This window comes from Diabrotica undecimpunctata, chromosome 8 (genome assembly GCF_040954645.1).
Source record: "Diabrotica undecimpunctata isolate CICGRU chromosome 8, icDiaUnde3, whole genome shotgun sequence".
Classification (NCBI taxonomy): Eukaryota; Metazoa; Arthropoda; class Insecta; order Coleoptera; family Chrysomelidae; genus Diabrotica; species Diabrotica undecimpunctata.
This window is the reverse complement of record NC_092810.1, coordinates 89,296,908-89,321,622: the sequence shown is the minus strand read 5'-3', so window position 1 is coordinate 89,321,622 and position 24,715 is coordinate 89,296,908. Positions and strand designations below refer to the sequence as shown.

The 24,715-nt window shown below is 34.5% G+C and overlaps 1 protein-coding gene across 1 annotated transcript; it reads left to right on the top strand.

The window, feature by feature from the left end:
- Window positions 1–3,731: 3,731 nt before the first annotated feature.
- On the top strand, window positions 3,732–24,649 carry hdm (meiosis specific with OB domains hold'em). Its single transcript, XM_072541560.1, has 7 exons — window positions 3,732–4,264; window positions 4,360–4,587; window positions 15,890–16,046; window positions 17,553–17,773; window positions 17,849–17,999; window positions 21,370–21,556; window positions 24,392–24,649. The coding sequence occupies exons 1-7, from the start codon at window positions 3,994–3,996 to the stop codon at window positions 24,572–24,574; spliced, it is 1,398 nt and encodes a 465-aa protein (XP_072397661.1). The 5' UTR covers window positions 3,732–3,993; the 3' UTR covers window positions 24,575–24,649.
- Window positions 24,650–24,715: the final 66 nt, after the last annotated feature.

Genomic DNA, 24,715 nt, shown 5'->3' with positions numbered 1-24,715 from the left:
AGTGCAATCAGCATTAAAAATAATATAGGTATATCATCATGAACAGTTGGAGTATAAAACTGAGTATATTTTAGCACAGTACACATAAAAACAGTGGAGAGGAATGACTACCATACATCCATTTAGAGCAGCTGTCAACAAAGTGGTATGAACCAACGTGATTGCCAACATCCACAGAGGATAGGCACCAAAAGAAGAAGAAGACACATAAAAACTAAAACTTTTGAAATAAATGTCAATCCAATCTATTGCTCACCTATGCTTACTTACTTACTTACTCCGTGGCGTTACAACCCTTCGTGGGTTTTAGCCGACTCGACAACATGCCTCCACTGTTTTCTATCTTGAGCAACCTCCATCCAATTCTCCACGCCCACGCCCATAGTGCTTAGGTCTCCTGCTATATTATCTCGCCAGCGAAGACGAGGGCGTCCGCGTGGTCTCCTTCCAGTTGGTACTTCCTCCTACACCAGTCTTACTGTTTGTTCGTCAGAATGTCTTCTAAGGTGTCCTGTCCATTGGAGTCTTCTGGACTTTATTTCTTTTATGATGTTGGCGTCTGGATAAAGTTCTTCGAGCTCTTTGTTATTTCTTATCCTATATTTTCCTGATGCTTCATCCAGCACAGGGCCAAAGATCTTCCTTAGGATTTTTCTTTCCCAAACACATAGTCCCTCTTTGTTTGCCTTTGTTATCGTCCACGTTTCGCTTCCATACATCACAACGGATCGTATGACTGTTTTATAAACCTGTATCTTCGTACGTCTTGTTAGTTGTTTCGATTTTATAAGGTTTTGGAGGGCAAAAAGACATCTGTTGTCGGCCTGGATCCTGTTGTTTATTTCTTATGATCCGTTATTGTCTTCTGTTATTGTTGTTCCAAGATACTTGAATTCTCTAACGCGCTCAAAGTTAAAGTCATCGATGGTGATGTTCTGACCGATTTTGTCTCTGCTTTGGTTATTGCGGCTCATATACATATATTTCGTCTTGTTTTCGTTGATTTGGAGCCCCATCTTCTCTGCTTCCTTCTCGAACCTCACGAAAGTCTCCTTCATCCTTAATCGTGTGTTTCCTATTAGATCGATATCGTCTGCAAATGCCAGTAGTAAGTTTGGTCCTTCTCGATGAAATACTGTATTCGGTTTTTCGATTCTTACACTTCTGATTATGTGTTCCAGAGCTAAGTTGAAGAGTTGTGGTGAAAGTGCATCTCCCTGTTTTAGTCCATTGTTTATTTCAAATGTCTCCTAGTATTGTTGTCCAACTCTCACCTTACATCGTAACCGTTCCATACACATCCGTATCAATCTGACTAGTTTTTCTGGAAAGCCAAGTTCCTGCATCGTTGTCCACAGTCTGGCCCTGCATAGTCTATCAAATGCTTGTTTAAAATCGATGAACATCTGATGAAGCTCACGATCAAACTCCCAGCATTTTTTCATTATCTGTTTTATTGTGAATATCTGGTCAATGGTAGAGCGGCCCGGTCTAAATCTGCATTGATAATCTCCAACGATTCCTTCTGTGTATGTTTTGGTTCTTTCTAGCAGGATGTTTGCAAGGATTTTGTAGGTGGTGTTTAGGAGTGTTATTCCCCGGTAGTTATTAAATTGCTTTTTGTTTCCATTTTTGTGTATTGGTACAATAACCCCTTCTTTCCATTCATCTGGCATTGTTTCTTCTCGCCAAATGTCTTGAATTAGCTTGTGTATAGAACTGTACAACGCTTCTCCTCCATGTTTTAAGCACTCTGCGGGTATACCATCGCTACCTGGTGTCTTATTATTTTTAAGTTTTTTAATTGCCTGTATTACTTCTTCGTATGTCGGGTATTGGTCTTCTATTTCAGCTGTATGTACCTCTATGTTTGATGTATTTCTTCTAGATTGGTCGTTCAATAGTTGATAGAAGTATTCCTTCCAGGTTTTTAGGATTTCCTTGTCATCAGTGATAAGCTGTCCGCTGTCGTTTTGAAGGAACTTTCCTGTTCTGGCTTGGTACCCGGTCTTGATATCTGAAACTCATTTGAAGAACTGTTTCGCTTGTTTGTTCTAGTTTTTTACTTCTATATCTCTGATTATTTGTTCCTGATACTTCGTCTTCTTTCTTTTCATTAGTTTTCTTGTCTCTGTTTTTTTTTGTCTATACATTTCATTGTTGTTGTGCGAGGGGTTTTGTAGCATGTTCTTTCTAGTGTTCACCTATGCTGCCAATTGAAAAAGAACAGTATATTGAATTCATGAAAAGCTTAAATGAAAGGTTTATTATTGGAGGAGACTTCATTGCAACGAACATACACTGGGGCTCTAGAATGACTACCACTAAGGGTAACGAGCTTTTATTAGTTATTAAAGAACATAGGTGAATCACTATCAACTGGTATATCACCTTATTGGCCTACGAATAGAAACAAGACACATAATCTAATAGACTTCTTTATTATTCAATATATTTCAGCTAATTTCCTAGACATTGACGACTTTAGGGGAATTCTGATCATTCGTCCATAGTACTAACCATGAGTGACAAGATTATTAAAAAAGAAAGTAACCCTACATTAACAAATGGGCAAGTTTCACGCTGAGTCTGAAGACAAAATAAATCTAAGAGTTCCACTACGAAATACAGAGCAATTAGATAAAGAAGCAGAATTGTTGGTGAACAATATTCACTAAGCAGCATGGGAAAATACTCCTAAACTGAAATCTAGGTTAAAAGAAAACAATTATCCAAATGACTGTAAGGATCATGGTAATTGAGAAAAGAAAGCTGAGAAGAATTTGGTAACAAACAAGGGTTCCTCAAGATAAGACTAAACTAAAACAACTCAAAAGGTCTATCGTACAACTAAAGAATGTTTAAATTAATTCTTACTTACTGGAGTAGGAGTTAACATAAAACGGTAGCACTGATTGTTCTTTATGGAACGCTGCTAAAAGACTAAAAAGAACTGTTATTCACTCTCCGCCTATTAAACCAGAAAATAGAAATTGGGCCAGAAGTAGTGCATAAAAAGCCGAGATATTTATATGTAGCAATTTGCTACATATCTTGAAAATACGTGTCAAAAAGATGAAGAAAGATGGTAGGAACCTGTTCAATTATTAGAGGAAGAAATTCTACTAATTCCACTAAAAGAATTGCATGTAGAAATAACGGAAAATATTAACCCGAAGAAGGCTTCGGGCTATGATTTAATTTAAGGTTACCTACTGAAAAATCTTTCCCGAAGAGCTATCGTAAAATTAACGAATCTAATTATGCTGCATTCAGAATAAAATATGTACAAATGATGCGGAAAATGGCCGAAGTCTTAAGATTCCTAAACCAGAAAAACCAGTACATGAGGTTTCTTCCCATCGGACACTCCGGAGTGCCACATCCCGTTTTTTTTGTTGGATAGACTGTGTCTATGCTTGTGCGGAGAAACCGCTTTAAATAGTATTTATTCATTGTAATGTAAGTCATTTCATTTTGTAATATGTTGTCAGATCAAACGATTGTTTATGATTTAAAAAATAAATAAATACTTTTTACCTATTTTATTGAGTTTTTCATTGAAAAATGACACAAAGAAATTATTTCTGAACAATTTTTTGCAAAAATTTTAACTAAATACGTATTATCTAAAAATAAAAACATTTATATAATATATAATGTTAAAAAAAAAATAAAAAATACAAATCTGAACTGGGGATCGAACCCGTATATATTAGGTTGTGAAACAAGCACGTAAAAAATATCTCCAATTAGACACGGTGGTATTTTGTTTTCAACTTTTTGACAGTTGGTCATATTATCTTAACTTCAATCAAATAGGTATAGAGAAATAAAACAAGACAGAAAATATAGTAAATGAATGGGTATTGTTGGAAAAGAAATTGTGAAGCACGAAGCACTTTTACATTTCCAAGGATAACTTACAGACTTTTTCTATTACAATACCAAAACATTTAGTTATCTGCCTCGCTTAAAAAACAATTTTGTAAAATGGAATTGGATCTGCCCGTTGTTGCTCTTCGAAAAACCCGTTTAATTGACTTAAATCCTAATTTGACAAACATTCTTATTGTCGGTGTTATAATTAAAAAGGACAAACCTCGTAGATTTAAGGATTCGAGTTCTTGTGTTGAAGGTATGTTTAGAGCAGTTTGGAATTTTACCCTCAGAGATTCCCTTAAGGATTACATAAATGTAACATACTGGGGTTCTTCTGAGGCTATTTATCAAGTGAATAATGTGTTTCGCACGGGGGATGTTGGTAAGTACAATTATTCATATAAAACATGTTATTTTTAAAAGATATACTTGGCTCAACTCATTCCCAACTACAGCCAGCAACACTCTTCCTTTTAGTTGAAGTTATAAACCCTTCCATTAAAATAAGGTCTTTTGGTACCAATGGCGAACGTTTTAGGCCAATGGTAACATCCCCTTATAGTCTAACTCTGTCCGAGCAATCAACTTTGCTTAGACATGCAGGATTACTGAAACCATTTTTGGAATTGCTGCATCTACCTACAAAACCTTTAGCTAGTTTTGTTCCTATCAGAGATATACATAACAGAGGAGCTTCAATAAATGGTACGTACATTTATATTTTACTAAATATTGTTGTCTTTGATTCCCTTAATTTTTTAGTTCATAAATAATTAGTAAAAAAAAATATATATTTAGGAATATTTGGTTCTTTAGTTTTATTTTATTTTGCAAGAGTTTTTAATAAGTTTAGTGTATAGCAATTTCAATATTCAATATATTACCACTTCAAGAATTGCAAAATTTGACAAGACAACAAGAAGTGTCCTATTCCCTCTATGTAAATTAATTGTTTGTTTTATGCAGAATTTATTACGCAAATATCTCTATAAACAACAACAAATTTTTATAAAACAGATGAGCCATAAGAACAAAAACATGTGCAGCTAATTGCCTGAGTCACTGTTTTAAAGATGAGGTTAATTAAATTTTAAAATTAAATCTTTTACATAGATAAAATTATTAAAATTTATTGTGTTTACGGTAAATGATATTAAAACTAAACACAGCTTTAAAATATTATACCATCAACTGAAATAATTCTAAAAAATGAACCCCTAAAAATTATACGAATAAGCTGAATTTTGCCGAAAATGTCAAATTTGGGACGCTAAAAACGATGCAAAAAAGTTTACCACTTTTACCCCCGGACTTTCCTCCAAAACTCCCCACGTAGAGGGTGGGAAAACGGAAAAAAATCGATTTATAGTATTTTTTATATAAAAATGCGTGCACGTCATTCAAGATTTACGACGTCAGAACCCCACAGCGTTGCCAAAACATCAGAATAGTTAGTAAGTGAGGAATTTTTAAAATGTTAACTATTTGTCAAACTATTATGTTAACAGTAAATATACTTAGTTTTAAGATTACTGCAACACACTAAAATACATAAGTAAATAAAAACCTCCTGCCATTATTTCTTGTTCAAATAATCTATGTTATATGAAAGCTTATTAGCTTTCTACAGACTATTAGTTGTTTTGGCATAGCACAATAACAATACACAACAATAATTAGTTTTTAAAGCTACTATTCTAAATTTAATATGTATTTATAAATACAATTTATTAATATATAATTATTATGATCAAATTGTGTGAAAAATCAAAACATAAACAAAATATATATATATACAAGGATTTCCACAGTTTTCACTGTATTCCTTCACTCAACCGTTTTCTCCAAGTTTTCCTGTTTAGCCAGTCCCCTTCCTGTAGGTTTCTTCTACTCATTGCTTCGTCCACCTCATCTCTGAAAGATCTTCGGGGTCTGCCTCTCTTTCTTCTTCCTATCGGGCTCCACTCTGTTATTCTATTTATCCACCGATTTTGGTCTGCTCTTCTGACATGTCCGTACCATGTTAATCTCTTCTGTTCGATGTAGTCTATTATGTCGGAGTTCATTCCCATTCTCCTCTTAATCTCCATGTTATTTATTCTGTCTCTTCTTGTTACTCTGCAGCTTCTCCTTAGGAATTCCATTTCTGTTGCTCTTATTTTGTTTTTGGTTTTCTTATTTATTGTCCAATTTTCACACCCATAAGTGAGGATACTTCTTGTCATGATATTATATATTTTTTCTTTGTTTTCATGCTGATGTTCTTATCCCATAGTACCGGGTTCAATTTTCGTATGCAGTCTCTTGTTTGTCCTAGTCTATTTTTTATCTCTTCCTCCGTTGTTCCTTTGTTTGATATTATGAAACCTAAATACTTATACTTGTCTGTTCCTTATAAATTAACTTAATTAATAATAAACAAAATTCTTACTCTAAAAAAGCGTCAACACTTTAAACAATTTTACCACACGCTGAACTGTCAAAAAATTTGAAGAATTCACATATCAGTTGCGTAAAATTGTCTAATATATTTAATTAAAATTGTTATTTTGTAGAATATTAGACTAAAGAGTTATTTCATAAAATTTATATTAGTAATAATAACAAAGGTTTTTGATTATTTAATCAATATAATTCTAAAATTTCCAATATAATGATGATTACATTTTCCTGATTATTATACCATGTTGACGCCTATGAAAGATCGAGCAGTTCCGTATGGGTTTCGTATTATTAGCTTTGTTAGGAAAATTTGAACTCTAAGGTTGACGTTCTGGAAATTTTAAATATAAGTGACGTCAAATGAAATCGTAGGCTTCCACGGCCAGAGTCAGAATTATAGTTTATTCGTCTTCCGGGTTTGGACCGTGTCATTTGTGAGTGACCCAAAAGTGGGTTCATCTCGACGTTTCGCTACAATTGTATGTAGCTTCTTCAGGAGAACAAAAAAGAAGGAAAAAAGAGAAGAAGAAAAAGAAACAAAAGACAAGAAGATGGGTAGTTAGCAACGGTAACTCAGTTACTCAACGCAACCAGAGGCGAATACTAACTACCAAGATGGGCATTTGGTCACAGTAACTCAACTACTCAACGCAGCCAGAGGTGAAAACCAAATGCCAGGACAGGGATTCACGTCCAACAGCTCAGAACACTAACGCGTCGAGAGGCAGGGAGTGAATCCGATGATTACTCCGCTACCGCTCTATTTATAGTCGCGGTGACCTGTCGTGTCGGGACGTATCGGCACACTCCGTGGCGCGAACGTCAAGAAGCGCGCGCTGGCCAATCATGTGGCTGCATCGTGGTAGCGGGACCGGACGGCGGCTCTAGACTGGGATTCCAGATGGGAGACAAGTAGTATCCTTCCTCTCGATTGATATTATGTGGATTTTTTCGGATCTCTAGAGATTCGCGGATTTTCCTGGAATAAAAGAAGGGGCTCTTAGAAATGATATGAGTTTTTTCGAACAATATGGAATGACCGGTTTCTTGGCAGTGTTCTGCAACTGCAGAATGGGAGAAAAGACCTGATCGAATGCATCTTTGATGCTCTTGAATCCGAGTTTTGACGGAACGACCAGTTTCGCCAATATACACTTGTCCACATGAACAAGGAATAGAATAGACACCACAGGAAGATAGGGGCGGTAATGGGTCCTTAGGAGAGGGTAGATATTGTGAGATTTTCTTGGGTGGTCGAAATCGAAGGTATCAGGACTACTTTTCGACCACCCAAGAAAATCTCACAATATCTACCCTCTCCTAAGGACCCATTACCGCCCCTATCTTCCTGTGGTGTCTATTCTATTCCTTGTTCATGTGGACAAGTGTATATTGGCGAAACTGGTCGTTCCGTCAAAACTCGGATTCAAGAGCATCAAAGATGCATTCGATCAGGTCTTTTCTCCCATTCTGCAGTTGCAGAACACTGCCAAGAAACCGGTCATTCCATATTGTTCGAAAAAACTCATATCACTTCTAAGAGCCCCTTCTTTTATTCCAGGAAAATCCGCGAATCTCTAGAGATCCGAAAAAATCCACATAATATCAATCGAGAGGAAGGATACTACTTGTCTCCCATCTGGAATCCCAGTCTAGAGCCGCCGTCCGGTCCCGCTACCACGATGCAGCCACATGATTGGCCAGCGCGCGCTTCTTGACGTTCGCGCCACGGAGTGTGCCGATACGTCCCGACACGACAGGTCACCGCGACTATAAATAGAGCGGTAGCGGAGTAATCATCGGATTCACTCCCTGCCTCTCGACGCGTTAGTGTTCTGAGCTGTTGGACGTGAATCCCTGTCCTGGCATTTGGTTTTCACCTCTGGCTGCGTTGAGTAGTTGAGTTACTGTGACCAAATGCCCATCTTGGTAGTTAGTATTCGCCTCTGGTTGCGTTGAGTAACTGAGTTACCGTTGCTAACTACCCATCTTCTTGTCTTTTGTTTCTTTTTCTTCTTCTCTTTTTTCCTTCTTTTTTGTTCTCCTGAAGAAGCTACATACAATTGTAGCGAAACGTCGAGATGAACCCACTTTTGGGTCACTCACAAATGACACGGTCCAAACCCGGAAGACGAATAAACTATAATAAGTGACGTCACTTTACATAAATTGTGACGTGCACGCATTTTTATATGAAAAATACTATACCAAGAATGTGTACGCCATAGAAAAAAATGTTTCAAATAAAAAATGTAGCTAAGATAATTTTGAACAAAAACGTGTGTTAGAATTTTTAATGGAGAATGAATCGTCCTATCAGAAACAAGGATTGAGGCGATCGGCGATTTCAAATGTCAGTTAGGCGCGCGAAATCAATGCTCAATAAAATTTGTATCAGCTAGACGGTACAAATTTAATATCTTTTGATCCGAGTATCCTATCCACAAAACTCAAGATGCGTTTTAAAGGTAGAGTGCAGCTTTCGTATGTAATTTGTATTTTTTCGCAAATGAACTGTTTTTATAAAGGTGTTAAATAATTAAACGTGGCGCGATTTTTGCCATTTTTTATGATTCTCATGAGATCAATATAATGTATCCCTTTCATTAATCGGCGACTATGAAGTTTCCATAACTAGAACCTAATCTTCAAAAACTATAGCATGACATTTTAGTTTTGAGGTTTGGCAACAAATGTGAAGCATTTGAAATATGCTTAAAAAACACTGGATTTAAGCGTGAATTTAAGCGTTTACAAACAATCTAAAACGTTTAAAACTGCTTTTTTTAATTTCCCGTAACGTGCGATCATTTGTAATGTAAGGGCAGATGAAGGGCATTTGTAATGTAATCAGATTGGGCAGCTGTACTAGAACCCCAAAAAGGAAGACCATTTCGAACATGAGACTCGAACAAAATATGTTATTTTGGAAGACTAAATTGATTTCCTTCGAAACATATCTTATTGCATAGCAGGCTGACGTTAGTTTCTTACTTAACAAATCGATATGAAGGGACCATTTAAGGTTGCTGCCTATAAAAATACCAAGAAATTTTACAGAATCAACGATACTGATCTGGCTGTTATTAAAAAGCAAGGGTTGAAGAGCTCGTTTATAGGATAATGCTACTGTCTTATCCACGTTAAAAGAGAGTAAATTACAGTCGGACTAGGTTTTTATTTTAAGTAGATCAGAAGTTAAAGTTGCATGAAGAGTTGCAATATTAGAGTTGCTCCAGGAGATACTAGTATCAGCAAAAAGAAAAAATTTTCCATCGTTTTTTAAATTAGTGATTTTATTTATAAAGAAAAGGAAAAATAGAGGACTCAATAGTGAACCTTGTACAGTACATTACTACAGTACTAACCAATTGTCTCCTATTCCCCAAATAAGATTGGAACCAATTTAAAGAAATACTACAAATTCCGTAGAAATTTAGTTTTTTATTAAAATGTAGTGATTTACATAATCAAAAGTTTTGGCATAGTCACAAAAAACAGTAACAAAAATTGTTATTTAGTAATTGGTAAACCTCATGTAGCACAGAAAACATAGCATCACTGGTACATTTATTAGAAAAAAAGCCGAAGTGATTTTGTAATAAAAGGTTGTTTTCAACGAGAATAATTCATAATCCATATTTTTATGGATAGTCCATCAGTACTACAGGACAATTTGCTTTTGATACTATTGATTGTATGGGTCAGTTCAGATTTTTATTAACTGGTCTTATAAAGAATGAATCGAGACCTTTGAATTGGGGACATAGGAAATGGGATCTTGTTGTGGCAAAATAATTGATGATATATTTTTACTCACAAGAACGAAGGAACGTACCTCTTCGCTTTTAGTCGATATCATTGGACGACTTTTACTATGTTCATCGTTTTATATGACACAAAGTAAACATGGAGTCCGGCCCCGATACCAAGCAGCTCACACAGCTTAATATTGGTCCTGACCAAATTATAATTTCAAGTAGATAAAAATACAAATTAAATTAAATTTTTATACTATAACAACATAACAATATAATGTTTAATGTTTCAATTTTTAACTCCCATAAATATATAAATATTGACGATTACCAGATTGAAGTAAGAACACTGATAACCGCTGTCCAGAGATTAGTCATATCGATTGTTCTTCTGTCTAGATTTAATTCGACAATACATCTTATTTCCATAGACGGTTTAAATTGTTCCAGATGCAACACAGTCGGACACCAATACTCCGATTATCCTTCTGTAGCAGATCAAGTAGCCAACTTAATCAAATCGAAAGTGTTGTGTATGTACGATTTGTGTATTGTAGGTAGTAGCAATGTATAACTAAGATGTATGAAATACTTAAAGCATGTTTTAGTTAATTAATACATCCGATAAAAACGTGTCCATTACATTCTAATACATGAAGAGAGTAAGAAACTGAGTATTAATTGTGTACATATATATTATATCTACCCTTCTTAGGAAATTCTGTACTTACAATAGTATTGAAAAGAAACATTGTACTTACAAGTTCAATTTTTGCAGTTTCCTAACTATGGGTTGGGATCTACGTAGTACGAAGGGATCATCTGAGCTAGCTGCTGGAATACTTTTAAGGAAGTAATTTTTTCTGTCTCTTGTAGTTGCAAGTCAAAATTATTCGTGTTGTGTATAATTTCACTTTCAGTGATTGAGCTAGCTGCTAGTGCTATTTCATTTGTAACATGAGTATGATTATCATTATTATTTAGAAAAGTGGTTTGATTATTATCAGGATCAGGAGGTGTAATGTGTATATTGGCGTATAACTGCGTATTTTTTTCTATCTACCTGACTTGATCAATGTGTTTTTCATACCCTGGTATCACCTAATTGTTTTAGGTAGAATAATTTACCCAATTTGGCTTTGACTCTACCAAATTCTCATTTGTCACTGTGTATATTGTTATGCTAAGGCTACGCCACTGATTCCTCGATCTTAAGATGTTCTGACGTCACGTCCAGTTTAGTCTAGAAGTCTGTGGAATATTTCGAGCATTCAAAGCGGCAATTAACCAGTGCCGAGATTTCTACTAAATTGTAGAAGCATAGGCGCACAATATAAATAAGAGAAATTAAATTATAGGTAGTTAGTCGATAATATAAATTTGTATCGTTCAGTGAATACGTATTATAAATTAAGTGTGTTATAGGAGACAGATGATTTTGAACAAACTAAGAAGATATTAAATATGCGATATGGTCACGAACACCCGAAGCATGTCTGCGAATCACAGTTTAAACATCGAAGACAAAACCGAGATAAGGCTCATCAAGAATATAAAGTAGATATTGCCAGGTTACTGCGATATACTTATCAACAAGTCCCGAATATATAATGGAAAAGTTGACTGTTCAAACATTTATTGATAGTCTTCGTGATCATGGAATGCAAAAAACACTGCGATTAGCTTGTCACAAGACGCTGATCCATGTCTTGTCCTTTGGTTCTCCGCAGGCCTCTGGTGGATACAGTTAAGTTAGGACTCTAAAAGATGAAGAAGATGAGGACAAACTTGACCAGCTTGTTAATATGATGAAAAGCATTACATACAAGAAAATAAAGGCCATAAGGTGTTAGAATCGTGGTGAAATGTGACACGTACGAAGTTCATGTAAGCACCCTAATTACATCACAAATCAAGAAACTCACCAGCAGAAAAACTAGAATCAGTCTGCCTTACGGGGACAGCTTTGACAAGGAACTTTTCCAAAGACCCTCTTATAGCTTATTTGAAATGTGAAGATAATATATATATGTAGATGGAGAAAAAAATGATAAAAAGTATACATTGGTATGCTGGTAACGTATATCCACCACCAACAGTGGTGGATACCGGAGCGACCACGCCTTTTTCACCTCGAGTAAGGCACTCTGTCGAAACAGCAGTAGTTATAGTAAATTATAATACTGTAACATTTTTTTTATAATTAAAATATTAAATAATTTTTATTTAGCGCTTGCGAAAGCCGTTCTGATGATGCCTATTGGGCTGAAATACGTATAAATGGATGCGCAAGCTCCCTATACGTGAAATAAAATCTTAACTGTCTTTTCCTTGTAATTTTTAATACCTTTACCCCTGTTTTGAGACGCCCATGACCATATTCGCAAATAGTTGTGCGGGTGGTCTTGTTTACCATTAGAAAATTTTATTGCAACCACCGACTTTCCGAACCACGGTATTCTCACGTACAGAAGGTCCTACTTATCAAAAGACGCCGCCGAAATAGTATACTTTACGGTAGGGCTTGGAGGTCCGGTTTCAGGAGGTTTCTGTTTAAACTTTGGTAAACAAAGTCGTAAAAAGTATTTTATAGTATTTTTCTGTAAGAACCTAATCCAAAAGATTCTATATCTCCTCACGTAGAACCTTTTTACCTTCTTAGAAACACATACAGGTTGGCCTGTCATTTTAAGTGGGGGCTATTCTACCTTTTTTTTTGGGAGATTGTGGAATTTTGAGAGGATGAACTTCACTTCTGGCGGGGCTGTCTTTGAGTAAAGACGCTTGCTTATCTTACTGTTCTCGGTGAATTTTTTCTTTAAGTGTGTATACACTTAAATATTTGAGTTTCTTAATCTAATACCATATTAGATTAAATATGGTTATAAAGTACCTTCAGTGCTTGATACTAGTAAAAGTATAATAGAGTCAGTGTAGTGAAGCAGTCATCGAGATTTCATTGTAAGTTATTGTAATCATATTACCTTCGAATATCTGGGCATAGAATAGAATCGAATAGAATCGAATATCTGGGCAGAATATCTAATCATATAACCCAATTTTGGACGAATCTGCGTCAATCATTTCATCACCTGTAGTTAAGGTTAACTACCCATTTAGCAATTTAATTAAAAGAACATTTAATATTTTAATACGAACTTTCAATCAGCTTTTAAGAACTCTTCTTCTTCTTCAGCCTTAAGTAATCCAACTTTGGACATGGGCCTCCCCCAAATCAATCCAGTGTCTTCTATTTTGCGCTACTTGCTTCCAGTTGTGTCGTCCGATCTTCTTAATATCATCAGCCCATCTCATTTGTGGTCATGAGAAGCAGAAGGAAGACCACAAATGAGACCACAAATAAGAACTCCTCACTAATAATTATTACGAGCATTTAATTTTCAGTAAGAACAGTTGATCATTAAACAACAGTGAGAGACAAAAAATTAATTTAAGACCAAGTGCGGGTTGGTTTAATTTTTATAATATATAATTCTTGTAACCTTTAACCTTTTTAATATTCTTTGTTATTATCTCATTCTTGTATTCTTTTGAATTTAACTTTAATTAACTTTGTTTTATTTGCTATTCATTTTTTTTCTTATTTATTGTACCCATTATCTCGAGATAAGCCCATAAACAGCGAAGAGAGATTCTTTAACCAGCTTTAGTTGAATTTTATTAAATATTATCAGGCTCTCTTCGCTGATAATTTCAATTGTGCATGATTTTATTATGTTGTATTTGTAGAGGTATTTCTTAATCATATTACTGTTTATTTCTATATGTATACTGCCATTCATTAATTGATGGTGCATTTTTTTACTTGTTTACATACAGCCGCCTATATAATAGTGTTGTTGAATATATTGTTTTGTTTTATCAATGAATTTTATTTCTCGACTCCTAATAAGTTTCCTGATAAAATAATACCTCTGAATATTTGCTTATTACCTTAAATTATTATTATACCTTCGACCAGAAGAAAGATCAGACTGTAAGTATCGTAGGTAAGTAGGTGGACGAAGTCCACCTAATATATTTATTATTTGTTTATGTAGTGTGTTGACAAAATTTATTTAATAATTAACTATTGATATCTTTCCTTGGATTTGGTCTTAGAACCTAAATATATTTCCTTATCTCTTTTGTTTTCTGTGGTTTCTTAATTTTCCCCTTGAACCCCAAAAGGTTAAGTGGCGCCCTTTTTCTATCTTATCTTATCTTTGTTAATTTTACGCATCTATCTTTTTGTTTATTTCTGTATCTTTTCTAATATATCTTATCCTGATCTATATTTACTTATTTCGTCCGTTGGACCCATTCCCGGTTCCAAAAGCTAGTTTCGAACCCACGACTCGCTCTCCACCAACCATCTGGCTGCCGTCCGCAGTGTCTCCATTGGTGACCGTTCTAGCACCATCCAAAAAAGGTTTCCGAGGTTACAATACAATTTTTGGAAGTTTTGAGATATTTCTTCATCCACATGACGACAGCCCTGTGCCAGCCGCGGTTAAATAAAATAAATTGTGTTTACAGGACGTGAAATAATCATAGTAGCGTAGCTGCAGGGAATTGTGGAAGAAGGAACACCTATTATGATGGAGTATTGGAATCATGACGAGAAGTTTGGCTGAGGAATTATAATTGAAAAAAATCGATTACTTCTGCTAAAGAAATTCATGTAAGACTTATTAATGTCAATAACAACCCAGTGACCATCAAATAGAGAAACAAAAGTAGGTACGTGTATACCTGTGACGTACCTAGGAATGATTGCAGTTGCCGGCCAGCCTCTAAATCAGGCTGAGAAAAAGAAATGAAGGTAATTTCTTCGACGATATCGTGACATCTTTGTACCGAAAGGAGAAGAACTACCGTTGTCAAAATCGATACTGGTAATGACAAGCCAATTCGTCAACAGCTCGACGATTACCACAGGCGAAGAGAGAGAAAGAGCTGAAAATATTGTTTCAGAAATGAAGAAAGACGGGGTGATAGAACCTTCTACCAGCCCATGGGTCTTTCCGGTGGTTCTGGTCACGAAAAAAGACGGAACTCTGAGGTTCTGCGTGGACTACACACATAAGAAAGATAGTTATCCTCTGCCTCGGGTCGGGAGACGATACGTTGAATACATTGGCTGAAAGTAAGTTGTTTTCTACTTTGGACTTGAATTCCGGATAATGGCAGGTAGAAATGGACCGAGTAAATAAAGAGAAGATAGCCCTTGACCACAGGATATGGATTGTGGCAATTTAATGTTATGCTATTTTGACTCTGTAATGCTCCTGCGACATTTTGAAAGGATTATGGAAAATATGTTGAGAGGGTTATCTTGGAAAAAGTGCCTGGTATATTTAGACGACATAATCGTTTTGGGCGAGACTGAAAATCATCTGAAGAATTTAGATGTTTTTAATCAACTTAAAGCTGGCTAATTGATCTTATGTCCCAAGAAGTGCCAGCTATTTCAAAGTAAAGTCAAGTATCTGAGTCATATAGTCAGCAAAGAAGGAGTGGCCGTGAATTACGGAGTCGCCAAAACTGACTGACAAAAATCTAGTGTCATCACAGCACCAATATTAGAGTATCCATTGCCAGAAGGAAAGTTTATCTTAGATACAGATGCAGAAGAAATAGTTAATACTTCTTACTCATTATTGTTTAAATTATAAAAATTACTTATACAAGATTTGTTTGCAATGTTTCCATAATTAGCCACTACTTACACTGTCGCAGTTTCGCATATCTCCCCATGGTTACGCACTTAGTCGATAGAAATAATATATTTTTTTTTATTTTAGAGGCAAATATATTGGTAGTAGTTAAAGGGCTTAATGAAATTCGAACAAATATATCAAAAAATACTAACGAAACATACACAGTCAGAACTGTTGAGGTCTTTGATCATACTAGCCCCAATTTAAGAATTGATATTTGGGACAGCGATATTATACACAGGTATGTATGTAATAGGATCTTTATCATTCAGTTGATGGTATAGATTTGTATATGCTTTGGTTTTAGCTTTTGCTACTGTTACTCTCACTTTTGAGGATATTCGTACGACCTGTTTTCTTCCCGCTGTTTATATACTTTTCTCTTCTCCTTTATATCCTCTTCCTTTGACCACTGCCAGGTCTCTTTATTCTCAAACTTTTTTCCTGAGGTTTTTTAAGTATTTCAAGGATTTTCTTTCTAGTTTTTTGACATCCTCAATTTGATTTTTTGTTTTGATATTTTGGTTCCGTGCCGCACTTTTCTTCGATGTACAGCACAACCAAACTTAAATTGTTGGCTCACAGTCTTAATGACTATTACCTTGTAGTCCTTACATTTACGTTATCTTCTCTTATCCCGAAATAATCTATTTGAGAGTGATTTTGTCCACTTTTATGTAATAAGTTGACTTTCTCTCTTTTGAATGAATGTGTTAAAAATTACCATATCTAATGCTGTTGCTAATTCCAGCATATTATCTTCAGCTTCATTTCTAGTTCCAAATCCTAGTCCTTCATATATTGCTTCATATTCCTCTCTTAGATTGACTTACATATATATATATATATATATATATATATATATATATATATATATATATATATATATATATATATATATATATATATATATATATATGTATTAAAATCACCTCTCATTATGACTCTCTCTGATGGCATATTACTTAGTATGTCTCCTAATTGATCATAGAAAGCTTTTCTTTTATTCTCGCTCCCCCGACTTGAGCAGCACAAACACACACAACCACCCACAACATTCAACACTTCTTTATAAAGTACACATTTTACTATCATTACTCTCTCACTCGTTCTTACAATTTCTACTACGTTATCTCCATTTCTTTATCAGCAATTATATCAACTCCATTCCTAGTATTACTTTCCCCTTCATACCACAATTTGCATCATTCTTACTCTCCTTCTTTTAAGTGGCATATTACCCCACACTTACATTTTTCTGTACAGGTCAGGATTTCTACTGTATTGGCCCTATAAGCCATTGCATGTTCTATCTGTTCTTCTCTGCAATCTATTTTGGTATTTTTGTTCTTTTATTTCATGATTCCAAAAATTAAAGCAACACATAAATAAAAGCCGAAGACACCTTAAATGCCCCAGAAAGTCACTACCTCAAAATCCATTATATCTTGAAAAAGAATATAAAAAAAGTTGGCATATATCTCGCTGGTCTATAAGACCATTTTGATGTCGCTTTGAATTAAAAAAAACTTGTTTTTCTAACAAAAAATTTTGCTTTTATCAAGACGCGCTCACAAGATAGCTGTTCCCTGTGACTATTTTTTGTTCCTAAAAAGGAAAAGGATTTTATCAAAGTGAAACGCAATCGGTGCCGATGAAAAAAAAAAAAAAAAAGAAAATAACAAATATCTACATTAATGTCAAACCACCTCGTACTGTTAAACTTTCTAGTGATTTGATCTTTCAGATCTGAACATTGGAAACCAAGACTAACAGTACTTTTTATGGCAGATATTCGAATAAAATGGTCCGACTTCGACAAACAGTTTCTAGCATCAGTATCTGGTAGAACAATCGTCACAGAGAATCCTAAAGGAAAAGAAGTAGATCTGTTATTAAATTATGCCAAAGATGCTCCCATCGAAACGTTTGCTATTGTAAACCAAATTATTACAGCTTTACCAGATCGTAAGTATTTAGTTAATCTAGTACAGAATTACATAAATCTAAACTTGCAATATAACGATGAATTTCGAATTTTAGCAAATTCTATTCGAGATGTTATGAATGTAAGACAAGTTCATGATACCCTCAGAACATTCAATGGCGGAGTAAGACAATTTACAGCTGTTCTATATGCTTTCGTGTATGCGCTGGATTTAGACGGTTTGTCTAAAACACTTTTGATTAAATGGTAAATATAAAAAAATACAGTTTATTAAACTTACGTGGTTTTGTAAAAAATGATATGTTTGTTACACACTCATGATAAGTGAGTGAATTGAATAGAAAAGGACTTTAAAAGTGTGCAAAGCATTTAATTCCTAGCTGAGCGCTTTCGGCTTAAAAAAGGATCATCAGAGCTATGGTCAAATTAAAAAAAAAAACACTATAAAACAGAGATCTTATCGTTTAAAAGAGGAACAAATTTTATCATTAAAATTAAAAAAAAAAAAATTTAAAAAGTCATTAAAAAGACAGCTCAAAAAAAACAAATTAAAAGTTTGGTTATGGTACTTATGGACTTTTTAAAACTTTTTTAAAGTTTTTAAATTTTGATGAAAAATATTAGTTCTTTTTGTTGAACGATGGGATCCATCGGATCACGTAGTGGTAATTTTTTTAATTTGACCATAGCTCTGAAAATGGCGTTGTGAGCCGAAAGCGCTCAACTAGGAATTAAATGCTTTACAAACTTTTAAAGTACTTTTCTTTTCAACTCATTCATTTGCCTGTTTTTGATTTAATTTTTTAAGTCTACAAATTTCTTCTGTTACGTATTACACGTAAAGTTAGCTCCAAATGTATATTAAACTCGAAGAAATCCTTATCACTTTCGAAGATAAGCGTATGTAATTGCCCATTAATCATTGCAAATTTGTGAGTTTATTAGTTGGAAACGTGAAATTAGCTGGTTGGAACACGTGCATATTAGCAGTCAAAAATATTTCAAAAATACCTCTTTATATTCCTGGTCATTCACCTACTAAGTATATATTTCCTTTTGCTTGTTTCGTGACCAATGCTAATTCTTCCCAGAATTTATCCTTATTATAAGTCGAGTCGTCATCGTTTGGGCCATATATAATTATTATTGTTTTTAAATTCTTGCTTTTGTCTTTCATCTCAACTGATAGTATTCGCTCTGGCCAGACTTCCCAATTAGTAATTTGATCTGTTAATCTGGTGTGCAGTATGCATCCCACCCCTGCCGCTTCTCTCTGGTCTTCTTTTATTTCACTATATATAAATACATGATCATTTTCTGTTTTTCTCCATCTACAGTTCTTTTTTTTTGCCTTGTATACTTCTAATATTCCCGGTTTCCAACTTTCATATTTCTTTTCTATTCTCTTTGGTTTTTTCTTCTTGTTTTCTTTTTTTGCACTTCTTCCTGTCCTTGCAGTTTGGATATATTTTGTATGATTTTGTCTTTGTCTTCGGCATTCGGCAAACTCCAACTTACATACTCTATTTTATTTTATTATTTTCATGTCGCATTTCTTTCTGCTCTCTTCGCATTTCTTTTGTATCACTCCTCATCTCTTGCATTTCATTCATCAACTCCAATACTTTGCCGATCTTTGTTCTGTTTTACTGGTGTTCTAGTTGTCTTCTTGCTTATTTCGAAATATGTACTCTCTTTCTTTTCCATCCTCGTTTCTCGTACTTTTATTAAAACTTTTATCTGTTGAGTCACTATCCATGTTAAATTTAATTTTATCCAGTTAAAGTTTTAATTTTAATAAATTTTAGAATGCCCAAGGTCGGCTTTGTTCACTCTTACTTTCTTTCAATAAAATCCTCATAGACAAAAAGAAACCGGATCAACTCCTCAAAACCTGTTTTGCCTATCAAAATTTAAATATATTGCACTTTTTTGTAATTTATTACTCTTCCAGATTATATCATATGCTTGGGTCAAATATTAACACTAAAACTGTTGTAATAAAGTCACGTGAAACCACCCAGAATTGAGTTAAATTTCGCAGTTAATTATTACACGTGTATTATTGATGAATGAAGTCTGACAAGATTTTTTATATATTAAAGTATAAAAAGAACAAGTATATCAGCGAAAGCGATTATTAAATTATTTTGATCAGTGTATCTGTAATCTGTAACAATATTAATAAGCCACAATTATTGGTTGTAATGAAAATCACATTTTTAACTAACTAGTGTTTTACACTAGTTTTTAACTAACTAGTAACAGTAGTAACACACTGAGACTATAAAATACCCTGTGATTTCCCAATTGCTACGAGGGAGAAACCGCAAGACCACTAAGTGTCAGGATAAACGAGCATGACATACATTAAGAACAGAGAAATCCCAGATATGCAAACATACCTGGGACAATGATGGAAGGCCACATTGGAAAGATGCACCAATAATCATGAAAAAAGAGACATGAACGAGAGAAAAGTCAACGAAACAGCTCTCATCCTACTTGATGAAGAAAAATGTACACCAAACCCGTCAGCAGAAGGTAGCAGGCTTTGGTTGCCAATACTTAAAGAAGTCAACAACAAGAATATACACACAATAACGGAGTAACAGGATGTAGAAAAACTTCACCTACAATCTTATACAACAACCTCACCTACAGTACATATAAAACACCCAAAACGACCAAAAGAGTCAGAATTTGATATTCCTAGGGTAAAAATACCACCTTCAGATTTTTTTTCAACCATTTACATTTTTGCTGTCTACAAAACGAGGCCAAGTATGTGAATTTTGAAATGGCATAACCTAATAACAAATAACTTTTTTATCTTTTTTTTGTGAGAACGATTTCCGGAGTGGAAGTCGAAACGTCAAATACTAGTTAGTTAAAAATGTTATTTTCATTACAACCAATAATTGTGGCTTAATTCCATATAAACATAATATTTAAATTAGACGTGCCACAAAAAAGTAGTGTCAGAACCTTGCTAAACAACATTTGGTTAAAACCTCGTTATAGTGAGCTTTTCTGGATTAAGGACGACAGTGCTTGAAATCGATATCGATCAGTTATTCAACATACGACATATGTTTGGTGCTAACTTTATCAGTATTATATCATTGTCGTTGTTTTATTCGCAGTTTTTTATACTTATACTTTATTTACCGTAGTTTATTATAACTGATGTACTATTGTTATATCAAAATATATGATCATATTTTTTAACTAAAATTTCTACCACTTTATCTTAAAAAGTTGAAAATCTGTTATAAATCTTACCAAAAATAGTTATATTTTTAATTGTTTTAATTCATTTAAAAATGAAAAAATCCAATGGCCTATGTCCACGTGTCATTATATTTTTCCAGTTAAGAAAGATTTTATAAGCGTACAGCTTATTACGAAAAATGTTTTGAATGTCGAAAAAACATATCTGTTTTTGACACAAAAATTTACTAGAAAACTTAAGCACGTTCTTATAATCATTAACAGAAAATCGTAGTGGCAAATTTAGCAAATGTAGTTTAGATTATGGGTGCTGTGTAATGTATCAACATCATATAACATTCCTTTTACCTAAAAAGCACGTTATTTTGTTTGTTATTTATAGCGGAAGATGCAAATTGGAAATGAAAAGCTCCAGTTGCGAGAATAGCGAATGTTCTGCTATCATGGAAGCTACACCGGTGGAACCTGAAATACAGTTTGACATCAGAATAACTTTGACAGATCATACCGGCTCTCTGAAAAATTGCCGATTCGGCGGTAGTGTCGCAGAGAAAGCCTTAGGATGTACGGTCAGTGGTTTTATAATATTTAATTTAGTATATTACGAGAGGTGAGAGTACACATTTCTTCTGGTTATTTGTAGGTTTAGTTATGAGTAGCTGGGAAAAACTCAAAAATAATATAATTACCGCAGCAACAAAATCACTTGGAGAAAGGAAAGTAACGAACAATAGCATATCAAAAAAGAAAACCCCATGGTTTAGACAGGAAGTGAAGACAAAATGTGAAGAAAAGAAGAAAGCCTTTTTACAATACAGAACACAATAAACACAACAGGCATACAACCACTATAAACGAATCAGAAATGAAACGAATACTTTAGTTAGACAAATAAAAAGAGAATGCTGGCAGAGCTTCTCAAAACAGATGGAACACGACTTCTACGGAACACAAAAAGAAATATGGAGAATGATCAGAGGACAAAGAAAAGAGATGAACGAACTAATAAAAACGAAACACGGGCAGACTACTTTCGATCCCTATTTGCTAAAGCTGGTGATAATGAACCACCAACACCAGAGGTGGCGACAAACGAAGAAATAAATATTGAGGAGGAAGAGGTAAAGGAAGCATTAAGGAAATTAAAAAATAGAAAATCACCAGGAGAGGGCAGAATACCGAATGAACTCCTAAAGTACGGAGGACCAGGTCTGACCAAACAACTATTCAAACTAATCCAAAAAATAATAGAACAAAACAGAATTCCCCAAGAATAGAGATCAGCCATCTTATTACTTCATTAGCATCCTAATACTTCTCTTCAAAAAGGGAGACAAATCAAACTCGCAAAATTACAGAGGAATTAATTTACACTAAAATTAACAACCAAAGTAATAACAAATAAATTGAATGAAATTATAACACTAGCAGAAAAACAACAAGGTTTTAAGTCGGTAAGATCATGCACCGACGCTATATTTATAATAAGGCAAGTAAAAGAGAAATCATTAGAATACAATAAACCGGCATATCTATGTTTTTTGGACCTTAAAAAGGCCTTTGATCAGGTCAAATTAAAGGACGTTATCCACTTATTGTATGAAAGAGAGATATCTCTAGGAATAATCAAAACAATAAAAAATATCTACCAAAACAACACAGTAAAAGTAGAGGAAAAACTACTGACCCAATTGAAGCTGGCAATGGGATAAGACAGGGAGATTCCCTGAGTCCTCTATTGTTCAACCTGATTATGGATGAAATAATAAAAAAGTAAGAAATAAAAAAGGATACCAAATGGGAGAAAAACAACTTAAAATAATCTGCTATGCAGACGACGCAATACTACTCTCTTAAATGAAGATGATTTACAACGTATGCTGCACCAATTTAATATAACAGTCAGAAAATTTAACATGTTAATTTCCCCAAAAAAAGACAAAATGCATGGTTACAACAGCAAATTTACTAAGATGTAAATTGGAGCTGGAAGGTCAGATAATAGAACAAGTGATGGAGTTTAAATATCTAGGCATCACATTATCTAGATACGGAATGCTCGAAATGGAAGTGGGCAAACAGAGCCGCAGGTTGCCTAAATGAAACAATATGGATTTTAGAAACAGCAGAGATGAAAACACTTAAAAAATAGAAACACTATGGGACACAGCTATAAGTACAGATATACGATGTAGATGCGAGGTGGAGAACATCAAGGACTGGGTAAGAAATAGAAGAGTAGAAATGGAATGATCATATAAGCTGAATGACAACTTACTGGAGGCACATTGAAAAACAGTCAGGGTCATGTCTACATAAAAAGAAGAAATTAGAGTAGCTTACGTACGCATTTAACACGCTATTATACGGTGTAGAGGCCTGGACTCTCAAGCAGAACAATATAAAATAATATTGAAAGTTTCGAGATGTGGTGATACCGTCGAATGCTAAAGATAAGTTGGGTTGAAAGAGTTACAAACTTTGAGGTAATGCGAAGGATAGGAAAAGACCCAGAAATTTTGTCAACGATCAAACGAAGAAAACTCGAATATTTGGGTCACCTGATGAGAGGACATAAATACGCATTACTTCAAAATATAATGCAAGAAAAAATAGAAGGAAAACGGAATCCAGGCTGTAGAAGAATGTAATGGTTGCGTAATTTGGCTGTACCACTAATGAACTCTTTAAGTAGGCTGTAAACAAGATCAGGATAGCCTTGATGATTTCCAATCTCCGATAGGAGTGGCACAAGAAGAAGGTTAAATGGAGTATTCGATCTCTTACGTCACAATAGACGCAATTTTTATTATCAGACGAATAATAGAGAAGTCTATTGAATATGGAAAACCAGCATACATGTGCTTTGTAGATTTAAAAAGTGCTTTTGACAGGGTGAAGCGAAATGACATCTTAAATTTATTACAAGCTGAACAAATAGATCATCCGATAATAAGGACAATTGCAAGAACAACAAGACCAGAGTTATAATGCCAATAGGGGAAACAGAATGCATAGAACTAAAAGGAAGAAAACGACACGGATACCACATGGGAGCGCATAAAATCACTATACTATGCTATGCCTATAGGTGGATAAAAACAAGAAAAAAAAAACTGGAACGAACCTGTAAACCGAATGGGACCGGATAGATTAGCGAACATCTGTAAAAACAACAAGCCGTATAGCAGAAGACCCGTTGGAAGGCCGCCAAAAAGGTGGAAAGATAATGTACAGTCAACAACGACTGAAACAGACTAAGAGGCAGACAAACAGGAGTGATCCTAGTCACACGAAGAAGACGTCAGAAGACAGCAGACCAGAGACGGGGTCGTAGATGATATACGATAACCAAAAGGTGTCAGTGATTGTTACTATTGTTACTAAAAAAATGTTTGTTTCAGGCTCGAGAGTTTTCCAACATGTCTGATGACGAGAAACGTATTTTGAAATGGAAATATTTGTTGGAAAGATGTGCCATACACATTGCTGTGGTGTATATTGGAAGAGGATTTCCCGTAATCACTGTTCTGAATCTCCGCTTGGCCAATCCTTTAGAAGTAAGCCAAAAATTAGCTATATATTAAGTTTATCGTATATTTAAGTGAAAAATGTTCAATGTTCTGATAACATATTTGGTTAAAGTATTCAAAAATAAAATTTAAATCGTTTTACGAGTCTTTATTTAGTATTTTGACATTTTTAAATTTCACATTTCGTCTACAACA